The following is a 13,634-nucleotide window of genomic DNA, read 5'->3' on the forward strand; positions in this document are numbered from 1 at the left end:
GCATGGAAAAATTCAATGTGCAAAACCCATTTACAGCTAAAGTACTTCATCCTAATAGTGATGCTATTCCACAGCACCAGGACCCAGAGGCACGTTACCTTGGTAGCCACTAAGGTCATTGCCATTGCGTTGGTCAGTTAATTGTAGGATTCCTGCTGAGCCGATCCACCCTGCAGGATACCTTAGTTAGTTCTCAGGTCAGAAATGTTCACCATTTGAAGTAGAGAAAAAGGAGGTAATTCGCTGTTACAGAGTGTGTCACTGCCCTTCAACCCAACCACCACACTGTGGTGAGATGTGGGCTGGGACGTGCATAAATGTAACCCAAAGTAGTAGTAGTATTGAAGAAGCAGCATGGCCTAGTGGAGAGAGGACTTGATTTCTAATCCTGGCTCTGCCCCATTTCTGTTGTGTGACCTTGAGCAAGTCACTTAACTTCTTTATGCTTTGGTTCAGTACCTGTTCTTCCTCCTACTTTGACTGAGAGTCCCCAGTGAGACCTGAACTAGCGTCCCCAATGAGACCTGAACTATCATGTATCATCAATCGTATTTATTTAACTATGTATCTATCCCAGTGCTTAGTATAGTGCAGGACACATAGTAAAACTTAAAAAATGCACAACTATTGTTATTATTGTTGCTTGAGAGTCCACTGGCAAGGACAATCAATCAATCAATGGCATTTATTGAGCATTTACTGTGTGCAGAGCACTGTACTAAGTTTGGGAAAGTACAATTCAGCAGAATTAGTAGATGCAAAATGATGCATTCCCTGCCCACAAGGAGCTTACAGGTTAATGGGGGAGACAGAGACACAGATAAGGCACAACAGACCCTTAAATTTCAAGAATGTCCTGTTAAAATTGGGATATTTCGTTACTTTAGTTTACTGATCAGTTACCCACCACAAATGATATTACTTCATGGTCGGTTAGTCAATTGTATTTATTGAGGGCTTACTGTTTGCAGAGCACTGTACTAAGTATTTGGGAGAGTACAATATAACAATCAACAGGCACATTCCCTGCCCACAATGAGCTTACAGGCTAAAGGAATGTCTGTAGTCTTGGTCCTTACCAAGAAGAGGCCAGAGTATGAGTGGGGCATTTCTGGGGAACAGGTAGGGAACTAGGGCAGCCTCTAGGCTTGATTTTTAACTCCAGTGTTAAGGCTTTAGTTTTGCTGTTTTTGTCCGTTTTTCTCAGAGATAGAGAAAGGTAGATGTTAATCATGATGTGAATAAAAACATATGGCTTCTTGAATGTAAAGTTGCATGATCGAAGTTGTTTACCCCGATCCTGAAGTTTGAGGCTTGGGGAGGGGGCGGGGAAAAGTTGTGCCAAAATGTTCCCCACCAGGTGTTGTGCTGCCAGCTTCAGACTGCAGCCATCTGCTGAAAATGTTTGCGCTGTCTTGCTATAATTAACTGGGTTCAATTAGACCTTTAAAGTTCAAGGACAAGGATCCAGCCAACAAAGCAAACATGTTACTACAGTAGATAGATGATGGCTCCTTCCTCCTCTTCCTCCTCCCCCTCATCCCCCTCATTATCATAATGGTACTCCTTTTATGGATGAGAGCATACGAGATGTTGATGAATTGTGTAACTGGTTCAAGGTAGCGCACTGGGCCATAATAGGGAAAGGACGTAGCACCTTAGCAGAATAACTGCCTGCATCTGAAAGGTGTCCCAGCACACACTTCTTTTCTCTGGAGTGTTCAGGAATTCTGAACTCTACACTTAGACCACTCCAGCTGTCCCTATTTTACTTCTGTGGAATCTAGGTGCAAAATATTTCCCAATTCTCTAGCCATTTACCTTGCAGCAGTGAAAATGGTGTAAGTCATGCCATCTGCATATGCAACAGTAGACCTGTAAAATACTGTGATAACAGGGGTATGCAGTCGTATACCTGTAAATCACGTAGTGAGAGGAAGATTTCCCTGTATCCCAACAGGGATGATAGAAGGTTCACTGATTCCCTCTGCCTCCTTGAGGTACAGTGATCGATTACGTTAGCATACGCTTTAGGGCTCTCTGCTCCTGCTAGAAAATAACAAACATGGTTTTAAAATGAACATCTTTATCTCATAAAGTAGATATTCTTCTGGCAAATTTGAAAGGTAGTTAAGCCACGGAAAATTTAATTCTGGATGGTGTTCAGGTCCCACTGCGACCATTTAGAGATGTTCCAGTCGTTTGAAAAATGAATACTGTCTTTAACCGTAGATGGGAACTCAAAAATCAATGGGAAAAACATTGTTGATGGTGTCCTGCCCTTCCTTAGTTGGGATTTGTTGTCATCTTGGCTCCGAAGCACTTATTTAGAACATGGATTTTGTTTACATATGGAGACGTTAGCCAGATTGTAGCTGGTGATTTAGGGCAACCCTTGATTCTGAATGACCACAATACATAAAATCCGGAGGTAGGAACGTATGACCTAGTGGGTAGAGTGCAGGCCTGGGTGTCAGAGGAGCTGGGTTCTAATCCTGACTCTCTCACTTGCCTGGTGTGTGACCCTGGGCAAGTCATTTTCCTGTGCCTCAATTCCCTAATCTGGAAAATGGGGATTAAATTTTACTAACTCTGTGAGTCCCATATGCGACAGGGATTGTGTCCGACATGATTAACTGGTATCTACCCCAGGATCTTAGAACAGTGCTTGGAACATAGTAAGCGCTTAACAAGTGCCATTATCATTATTATTATTGTTGTTGTTATTCGTCAAGCACAGGTGGCTGATGCAACAAGTCATTGCCAACTTGTACTTCCCAAGCGCATAGTACAGTGCTCTGCACACAGTAAGCACTCAATAAATACGATTGAATGAATGAATGCAGGCCACGATCTGTAAGCCCTGGCTGATGTTGCAGTAATTTGTTACAGAGAAGATAGTGCCCTTTCCAGCCCTTCCTGTTCTCACCCCACCTCTGGTTTCAGTGATATGAAGGGCTGAACTTCTCCCTTCCTTGCACGTGGCAAGGGAGAGACACCAGAAGCATCTGGGCTCTGTTTGCCAGGAGACAAGAAGCCAAGGGAGATATAGTCAGGGAAGGGGGGAGAAGATTGGACCTCCATCAGACCAAGTCGGTGAGGAGCCTCTGATCTTTCTATCCCACCCCTATTGTGCTTTGTCTTTGGCCAAAGTGGAGAAACTCTCTCAATGCCCTGAGCTGAGCACTCCATCCTGGCTCCTTCCTAATATGCTCCCTGCAGCATCTGAGACTATTTATATCTTTTTTTTTATGAGGTGGGCAATGGAAGGGATGAGGAATGCATAATTGGCTAGTCCTATAAGCTTCGGAGTAATACAGTTTTTAATATTACAATATCTGAAAATTTCCTTGTTAGGTTATTTTGATTGAAACTTGTAAAAAGTTGGATATGCTTGTGCTAGAAATCTTCAAACTCCATTGAATTTGATTTAGGCAGAGATGAAAAAGGCTAAAGAAGAGGTGGAGTTTATGTGCTTTTTAAAATGTGTTTTGGATAGGTATAAATTGCTTTTGAATTGAGGAAATCTCTCTAAACACAAGCCTTGTTACAGATTTAAATATTCATTATAAATAAAATGTCTCATAAAGCTTTATGCTACTAAGCCATTTAGGCTCTTGATGACTCATAGATTAAGCTACCAATATCCTTTCCATTGCTTCCTGAGAATAAACCAGGAGTTCTATTGAGCTCAGTTGAAGAATCACGTGAGGTCAAAAATTAATGTCTGTCTCCCCCTGTAGACATGTCTACCATCTCTATTGGATTGAATTGTACTCTCTCAAGCACATAGTACGGTGCTATGCACTCAGTAAATAGCATTGATTGATCTCTGAAACTTTGTTCCTGGGACCCCTAGACAATCAAACTTGTGCACTGATCAAATTTGATCAAAATATTGCCTGGAAATTAGTGATTGATAAGTGACCCGCTGGTTTTTCTGCTTCTGTTCAAACCTTTTGCTCAAGCCAACATTTTCAATTTGTGTGGATGAGAAATGGTGATTTTTCTTAAAGAGCAGAATCAAAAAAGCAAAGCACCTGTGCTGAGCTGGAAATGTGGGCATCTTTACCAAGAATCCAGTTTTCCTCTTTCCTCTTTTAATTGTACACTGTAATCAAGTCTGTGTGCTCTTATTACGTTAGCAGATCATATTAATCCTGGATCATCATAATGTGAGAAAATTAGTGATTACTTTCTTCCTCTTACTCTCACCCTGGGGCCACAGAGGTAGGCTTTAAGAAAATTGATGAGGGTTTTTAACTTAGCTAAAAGAACTACTCCTCTATGTCACTTGTTAGGAATTGAAGTATAGTTAGTGTGGACAGCCATTTGATTTTAAACTGGACAGTCCGGTTTTCAGCTAGTCTGTCCCTGTCTAGTATTGGTATGGAGCCAGATGCCTGTATATCCAGTATTTTACTTTTCAGTGCTCCTGTTGCCAAGTTCTGTGGCTTGGAGCGATGGCTGAGTTCATGTGTACCTGAGAAAAGAATATAACCCTGGAGCCGGTGGGAGGGAGGGGAAGGAGTCAGGATATCCCAGAGAAATGCCATAGATTTGGACAAATTTGTCCTGAAGCAAACTTCATCACATACATTCATCATCAAATAGAGACCAATGTAATATGCGTGCTGACATGTTTCTGGGTCCATTTATTTTTTTTTTAAAGGAATATCTCTGGTCACCCTAGGAATGGACTTTTTTCTCTCCAGACTAGTCTTTTGAGTATCTGAGGTTTTCAGCAGGTGTGGAAAAAAGAAAAAGGCAAATAGATGATGCGTTTCCACAGACCAGAAAGGAGGCCCTCCAAAAGACCTTCCTGAAAGTTTTTACTGACTAAAGTATCAATCTTTGTCAAGACAACTCTTAGGGCACCCTTCTCCTTCAGTTTTACTTATTTGAGAAGTAGTGTGGCTTAGTGGATAGAGCATGGACCCCGGAGTCAGAAGGAACTGGGTTCTAATTCTGGCACCGCCACATGTCTGCTGTATGACCTTGGGCAACTCACTTAACATTTCTGTGCCTCAGTTACCTCATCTATAAAATGAGGATATGAGCATGAGCCCCATGTGGAACAGGGCCTGTGTCCAACTTGATTAACTTGTATCCACCCCAGAGCTTAGAACAGTGCTTGGCATTAAGTACTTAACAAGTATACAATAATAATAATAATAATAATAGTTATTTGGAATTAGAACTGTTGGTTATCTGAAGCTTCAGTGGTTTCTGTTTCTGTGAGGGTTGATGTTCCAATTTTGGGCAGTAACCAGAGTAGACAACTACTAGAAATAAAAGTAAAGGTTTGAAACTCAGAATCTTACTCATTGAAGATAGGAGTCTTTCAAAGCCGTATGGAAATGTCTTAATGTTAAATACTCTTTGTTTTTTATTTGAATATTAGGTATATGTTTTTTAATTACTGTCACTGATGTATGTAATTTAAAAATTAATGTTGCTATAATTATATTGAAATTGTGAGTTGTGTTTCTCAGCTCCTTAGTCAGACAAATTATATCTGTCTATAAATCCATCTTCAGAGCTTTAAATTGTTATGGAATTGAGAATATGCAGAATTAAAGCATTTTTTCTGTGGCTAATTTAGCAGGAGTTAACAAATGTAATTGATTGAAGTAATGTGGCTTCAAGGCTAGAATTCCTTGAAGGACAATTTTTGGTTTTTGTTCTCTACTGTAAGAGGTTTAAAATTTGTAATAGGTAACCCACTCCAGGTTATTTTCCGAAGGGGATTTCAAGGTTACTTTTGTGGACAGTGAGGAAACCAATGGCAAATGTTGGTTGACTGAGAGCTACTCTGCTTTGTTCCCAGTAGCCAAACTGTATTGTGGGTTGTTTGATGAAATCATCAAGGGAGAAATTTTGGAAATAAGGACAATTATCTGAAATAATCCAAAGATAATACTTTCTAGCTTAATGTTTCTCCAAAGAAAATGGTCACAATTTCTCATAAAGTGGACCTCAAGAAACTTTAAAAATGTATGCTTTTGCACATTAAGGTAGCATAAGGTTCTACCATGTTCTGTTGGGTTTGGACTTGCCAAATTTCCTGCGGGTTTATTTCCACTGCTCGGGAAACTGCTTTAGTTGTATCGACTCTGACCATGTTTACCCTGCACTAATTATTAAAATTATTTGGCAGGCAGCCAAGCAATTAATATGGCCCTAGCACTACTGTGCTGCTGTTCTCAATATTTCATTAGTGTTTAGAGGTATTAGGTGCAGAGGGGTCAAAAAAGATGTAGTTGCATCAAATTTAATTTGAAACATCAGAAAAATCCAGACCCACGGAGGCAAGTGAATGTAATTTTGTTCTCAAGTTAGACTTTTCTCAGAACCCCGTTATTTTGAGGGCAAGCATCCAAACCCACTGGGATTGATGGAGATGGGGTTAATGGTTAATGTGTGGGAACCAGGTTGCTGCTAACCCTTTCAACTTTAGTCATGATTCCTGGGCTCTGTGGGCAGCCCAGTTAATACTTTGACTATCAATTGAGAAAGGGAACATCATCCCCTAAGGAAGAAAAATGGAATATGGAAAATGGAATCAATAAATACGATTGAATGAATGAATGAATCATCATGATTGCTTTTGTGTCTGAATACAGGTGCTAGCCACTGGCCTGAGTGGCCTCTACTCCTCCCTACCCACGAAGCTGGAAGAGAAAGGAGATGAGTGGCACTGCCTTCTGAAGGATGATTGGCTTCTCCTCCCAGCTCTGGTCCAGTTCATGAATTCCCTGGAGTTCTGCAATGCAGTTATTCAGGTACGGGAGCCACAGAGAAGAAGTTGTCATGGCTGCCCTTCTTGAAAGACAAAATTCCATCTGAGGATGAGTTTGTTTGCCAGAGGGGAAGTACCAGAGGATTTAGAAATTTCAGCCTGCAAGATGATTTTGAGTAAAGTCAAAAGGTTTTCTTTTTCCTTTCTTATTACACACTATAGCGTTGGACATTGGAAGTAAGTCCTCATTAGGAGGATGTTGTTAGCCAGTCAAGAATTTCAACATATACCATATTTACTTCAAGGCTTTCATGATAGCCTACAAAGAGAAACACTTTATTTTGCTTAATGATGCGTACTATATAAAGAATGTTGTTATCCCAATTGAATTTAGGAGGAGTTAAGCATCTTCTTAGCAACACAAATTAAATTTCTTTCAAAATTGGTCTGCTTGGAAAAAAACCCTTCTCTGTCTATTTGTCTTCTTGATTAGATTTTCCCCTTCAGATTTCATGTTACTGCTCTTCTTCATCCTGCAGATAAAATCAGGGATCACATCCCTATGGATATAGAGGGCTCTTTTACTGAAAATAGTCTATTTCTAAGTAGAATGTCTTCTTAGGGTTTGGGTTTGTTGGGAAAATCATATTCTTCTGGTGTAGGGTGACAAATGTGATTTCTAATCTATCTGACCAAGTGAGGAAACAGCTTCTGAAGGAAAAAAAAAGTGAGTAAATGACTTTCATTCCTATCATTATTATTACTAAACTCAGGAAATTTTTAAGATAAAAGGAATATTTGTAAAATTATTTTTTCTCATTGTTGCATTCCATCAATGTTTTGTTTCAGAAATGTCATGGTGGAATTTTTATTCTCTTCTCCAAAATACACTCTGTTATTAAAAATATTAGATTTTAAGCCCAACCTCACTATGATAATTGCTTTTTAGGAAAGAAGTCTAATGGGAATTGTTAGGGATGGGAACCTGTACATTTTCTAATTAATTTTCAAATTAAAATCAGAGCTTTTCGTAGATGGTTTGTGCCCGTGTAAATATGGCTTAAAAGGGCTTTAACGGTAGGTTAGCACCACAAAACTAACATTTTGAGAGAAAGAAAATATGGAAACTTGCAATGTTGATAGGCTTTGCTCATGAACAGAAAACAATCCATGAACATTATTTAGCTACTTAGCCTGATCACAGAGTTATCAGAAACTTCCTGAAGGCTGAAAGAGAGTGTGTTTGGGGGCTGGGAAGGGAAGGGGAGAGGAAAATATTCCTGAAGAACTGAATGCCTTTCGAAGGTCAAGCCTTGTTTTAACTGTGGCTGCTTAGAGTTTACTCTCTCTGTGTTTTGTCATCACATCTGAGGCTACTGGGGGAGATATTGTACTTCTCAGTCTGGGTTCTTGTTGAAGGGTAGGCACATCAGTTGGTTCCTCTAATCTTCTGTGGTCTCTGATCTATTTCCTCTGAGCCAGGTTCAAAAACTTCTCCTTTCTGAATTGCTAATTTAAAGCAGAGGATTGACACTGTAGTTTCTAAGGCTGGTTGGAATTTTTGTCTGTGGTTGGAGTTGGGAATGTTCTCATCTTCTTCCGAGGGATCAGAATGCATGCAGACACACACAGCTTTGCAGATGAGTCTGATGATTCCATCCAACTTTTAATGATGACTGAATTTCTTTCCTCAGGTGGCACATCCCCTGATTCGAAACCAGCTTGTGAACTACATTTACAATGGGTTCTTGGTTCCAGTCCTGGCTCCTGCTCTCCATAAGGTCAGTGCATTGATAATAGCAATCGATAATGCTGATGAAAATGGGCCCGTTGCCATTCTGAGGGGGGCACAGGTTGCCGTTCTGTGGGGTGGGGCAGGCTGTTACGATGGGATCATTGATGCCTTCAATCCTAGGTTGTCACTCATTGTTTGTATGCTCTCACGGCACTTGACAATCAAACAGAGCAGATGAGTTTGTCCCTTAGGCCTTGACTAAACTACGGCCAAACCAGTTCTGTGCCTGAAGACACGTTAGTGGGGTTGGGATCACCGGGATAGATAATCAAGTACGGCCAGACTGTTTCAGTGAGAGAGCTAATCAGCTGTGAAAACCATGATGAAACCAAATCCAAGCCCAGGTAAAATCCATGCCATCACACAAGCACCTTGTCTAATTGTGAACTCCCTTGACAGGATCCTCTTCTCACCTCCCTTTGCTCAGAATTACATTGCTGGTTCTCAAATTCTTGAAATGAAATATTGCTCCATAAAAGTCATGTTAAGCCTTTAGGCCAGTGTATTCTGAGGAAATTATGCCTGTGTTTAAACAAGTGTCTTGGAAATGACTAAATCTGCATCTATAATAGGCCAATGACTCTCTCTCATGATTAGTTTTGTTGTTTGTTTAGCCAAAGATGTGATTTATTCATTAGGAAAAATGACCAATCCATCAACAGCAGCACCGGATTGTTCCAGTTCATATTCTAAAATCATTAGCATCTGAGAGAACAGTAAAAACTCAATTATCTGGAATGCACATGGCTAAGTCCACTCTGGTTAGGTTCACGTTTCAGAAAGTAGAGTTTTTCTCATTTTAGCATGACTCCTTGCCCTTGTATTCTGGTGGAAGTTTCAATCATTTGGGATTGCCAGAGAAGACTTAACCTGACCTGGTGGTTGTTTGGGGACACTTCCTTGTTGATGGAAATCATATTCTTATCATAGAGGCCTCAAAACCTAAAAAAAACTTTTCAGGACTAGATCCCCTGGGTTCTAACAGTCTGTGATCAGTCTTGGTAATGCCCTGCCGCCCTCCTTCATCCCACTCAGTGGTGTTCGTGGAGGGCAGAAGAGCTGTTGAGAACCTCACCCCTCTGGTCTGAAGGCTCCAGAGCAGAGTTTGGATTCCGACACCTGGAATTGCATCTATGAGGCCTCTTTTAAATGATCAGAGTCTTGACTTTTGGCACAGTGATACTGTGGAATGAAGTGACTGACTTTCAGATTCTTTGTGAGGAAGATGGATTAGGGGAATTTCATTTGCATAGAAACTCAGTCTGCTCTCTCTAACAAAATCCTCGCTAAAAAAGTAAATGAAGTTGGTGGACTGGAACTCCAGTTTTATTTGTTTTGGGACCTATCCATACCATTGAATTTATTTTGGAATCTCCTGAGATTGGTGACTCCTTTAATTTATGGGCCCATGACTGAAAAATGAAGCACAAGCCTGGGAGTCAGAAGGACATGAATTCTAATCCTGGCTTCACCACTTGTCTGCTGTGTGACCTTGGGCAAGTCACTTAACTTCTCTCTGCCTCAGTTACCTCAGCTGTGAAATGATTAAGACTGTAAGCTCCATGCGGGACATCGACTATGTCCAACCTGACAGGGACTCTGTCCAATGTGATTAGCTTATAGCTACCCCAGCACTTAGAACAGTGTTTGACTCATAGTAAGTGCTTAACAAATACCATCATTATTAATGAAGAACCAGGTCTTTTCTTGGAACTGTTGAGAATTGAAACAAAAATGCCACGAGAGTCCCCAAATGCAACCAGGATTGCACCATTGGTTCCATTTGGTCCAAGTTTCATGGCACTTGTGCTTTCTTGGATAAGTCAAATGGAAGCCTAAAAAGCAAGCCCTGCCTTGAGACAGTGCCACTGCCTGCTTCTCTTCTGATTTTCCTACTTCTTTGTCAATAACAATATTTACTGAAGACCCTGTGTTTATACAGCAAACTGTTAGTGTGCAAAGCGTCATAGTGGGCTTGAGGAAGGAGAAATAAAATAACCTACTCTTGAGAAGTTTGAAGTCTGAGGGAGATGAGACAAATATAGATAGAACTGCAGTTGTTTCTAACTCAACGCATGGTACAGTACAAGGCCATTAGGAAGTGCTTACTACATACCACAGTTATTATTGTGCCTCTGCTATAAAGCATTCCTCGGGGTTCAGGTCGTGCAGCTGCATTGAGGTGGGCTGTGTTGTGGTGTGATTCCCTTCTTCAAGGTTCAGGGGGACACTCAGGTTCCCTATCTTGCAGTCCCATGTGGATACCCTCCTGTAATCGTGTTCACATCCCAACCCCTTACCCACATCATGTCTCTGGTTGGGAACACCTTCCCTCTTCATATCAGAGAAACAATTACCCTCCTCACCTTCAAAGCCTTATTGAAGGCCTGTCTCCAAGAGGCATCTTCTCCCATTCCCTTCTGTGTCACCCTGGTAATAATAATGTTGGCATTTGTTAAGCGCTTACTATGTGCAAAGCACTGTTCTAAGCGCTGGGGGGGATACAAAATGATCAGGTTGTCCCATGTGGGGTTCACAGTCTTAATCCCCATTTTACCGATGAGGTAACTGAGGCTGAGAAGTTAAGTGACTTGCCCAAAGTCACACAGCAGCCATGTGGCGGCCCCTTTATTAACCCCTCCCTCAGCCCCACAGCACTTATGTACATATCCATAATTTATTTATTTGTATTAATGTCTGTCTGCCCCCCTAGACCTTAAGCTTGTTGTGGGAATGTGTCTACCAACTCTCTTACTGTTATATTGTATTCTCCGAAGCGCTTAATACAATGCCCTGTTCACAGTAAGTGCTCCATAAATATGATTGATTTATGTTGTCATTCATTCATTTAATTGTATTATTGGGTGCTTAGTGTGTGTAGAGCACTGTTATTGTCAGTAGTATTTATTGAGCTCTTACTATGTGCTGAGCACTGTCCTAAGCACTTGGGAGAGTATGGTACAACAGAGTTGGTAGATGTGTTCACATACACTGGGTATTCTTCACTCCTAGCTCTGAGGCTGCTGGGGAATAGGAAATTTGGGGTGCCCAAAGAAGGATCCATGCTAACAAGTCAGTGCTTTCGAAGAGTATGTAACAGAGGAGTCATACTCTTCATAAGAACACAAAAGCCATATACCCGGATCAAAGCACATCTTGAGAAGTCTCATGACCTAGTGGAAAGAGCATGGGCCTGGTAGAGAACCTGTGTCCTAATCCTGGTTCCACCACTTGTCTGTTTTGTGACCTTGGCCAATTCACTTCACTTCTCTGTGCCTCAATTACCTCAGCTGTAAAATGGGGATTAAGACTGCGTGGGACAGTGACTGTGTCTGACCCGATTAGCTTGTATCTACTCCAGCGCCTAGCACATAGTAAAGGCTTAAGTATCATTTTTTAAAATAAGGACATTACAGGAGGGATAGGAGTGTGACTGGCCCCAGGGTGATTAGTGTGGGAAGGTGTCACAGAGTTAGGGAGTCTCAAATTGTATTTTGATATAGGGGAAGGACCTAATCTAGTGGCTAGGAGGGGAGATAGCATATGTGGAAGCTTGAAGGCTGGAGTGGAACATGTTAGAAGCTGGGAAGAGTAAACAGGTGTGCATGGCTGGAGTGGAGAACAAATGAGGTAAAACAGGACTCCTGCAGGTGGAGGTTCTGAGCCCCATTTTGTGGAGTTTTGTGCCCTTTCCCCATTGCCTAAAAAACCCTGTCAGTGCAGGATCATCCGCTCTCATAAGAGGTATTATTGTAGTAGATTAATGTCTATCTCCCCCTCTAGACTGTAAGCTCAATATAGACAGGAAATGTCTACCAACTCTGTTATTTTGTACTCTCCCAAGCACTTAGTACAGTGCTCCGAGCTCAGTAAACGCTCAATAAATACAATTGATTGGTGGACTATTTTGCAGGTTTATCTGATTTGGTTGGTGTTTTTGCAAAGGCGTTGTTGGGAGCACATTGCAGCTTGCAGGAGACAAACAGGAGACTGGTCCAGAGACACAGAGTCCCAGCCCTGCTGATTGTGAAAGGCGGGAAGACAGCACTCCTCTTCTGAACCTCTAGCATTTTTCAGGAGCCATCCACACCGTTGCCTCTTGCTCGATAAGTAATTTCAAGTAGAAACATGAGGAGAAATAGCCGACCCTACAAAAACCTGACTTTTTCCCCACGTGTCCTTTGCTAAAACTCTGCTTCAGCTGTAAACATGGTTGGAATAATTTCAGCCATTTATTCTGAGACAAGTGAACCTGGGTTAGAACAAACCACCCAGGAGCCCATTTGTTTTACTGTCTTGCCTTCCGGACGTGCATATGCATATTCATCAACTAGAGTCGATGCACACTCAAAAATGCATGGTTTATTGATTTAGGTAGATGGATAGATGTTTGTTTTGGGCAGGAGGCTAAAAATGGGGAAAACAGGGAGGCTAGAAACCACAGCACCCATGTATAGCACAGACACCTTGTGTTGATCAGAAAGTATGCTTATTGGAGGGAACCAAATTAGAGCCTCCCTGGAAGTATCCAGCAGTATATTTTCCATTTGCTTGGTCTTGGAAGTGGTAATAACAAAAGTATGCATTAAGCACTTACTCTGTGCAAAGCCCTGTACTAAGTGCTGGGAAAGGAATACATTGATGAGACACAGAAACAGTCCCTTGCCCTAAGGAGCTCATAACCTATGAATGAGGGGGAGTAGTATTTTTAAAAAAAAAACCCTCGTCTGAATCTGTGCAGTCAAAAGGGAAAACAGAGCCTGCAAATATGAAGATGGGACACTTGGTGTGTCCCTTATCTCGCATCATCATCGTACAACATTGACTGAATGCCTATATGTTGCCGATTTGTACTTTCCAAGCACTTAGTACAGTGCTCTGCACACAGTAAGCGCTCAATAAATACGACTGAATGAATACTATGTCTGATACTAATCCAGGGGCTATAGGATGGATGACTAAGTAAGGAAATGACAAGACATCTGCTTTTCTGAGCATCATTCTTTCAGGAAAAATAAAGCTGACAGATATACAGACAGGACAGGTTTCATGCTTATACAAGAACAAAGACACATGAACGGGATCTTCATCCCCAGA

General features: G+C 41.4%; 1 protein-coding gene across 4 annotated transcripts in view; it reads left to right on the plus strand.

Annotated features, from left to right (window-relative positions):
* FAM160A1 (family with sequence similarity 160 member A1) overlaps positions 1 to 13,634 on the plus strand; it is a 185,741-nt gene that overhangs the window by 128,081 nt on the left and 44,026 nt on the right. For all 4 annotated transcript variants that reach the window (XM_038755011.1, XM_038755012.1, XM_038755014.1 and 1 more), the window contains 2 exons: positions 6,627 to 6,785; positions 8,437 to 8,523. In XM_038755011.1, coding sequence (XP_038610939.1) covers positions 6,627 to 6,785; positions 8,437 to 8,523 — 246 coding nt within the window. The remainder of the gene's footprint in view (positions 1 to 6,626; positions 6,786 to 8,436; positions 8,524 to 13,634) is intronic.

This window comes from Tachyglossus aculeatus, chromosome 12, assembly GCF_015852505.1.
Source record: "Tachyglossus aculeatus isolate mTacAcu1 chromosome 12, mTacAcu1.pri, whole genome shotgun sequence".
Taxonomy (NCBI): domain Eukaryota; kingdom Metazoa; phylum Chordata; class Mammalia; order Monotremata; family Tachyglossidae; genus Tachyglossus; species Tachyglossus aculeatus.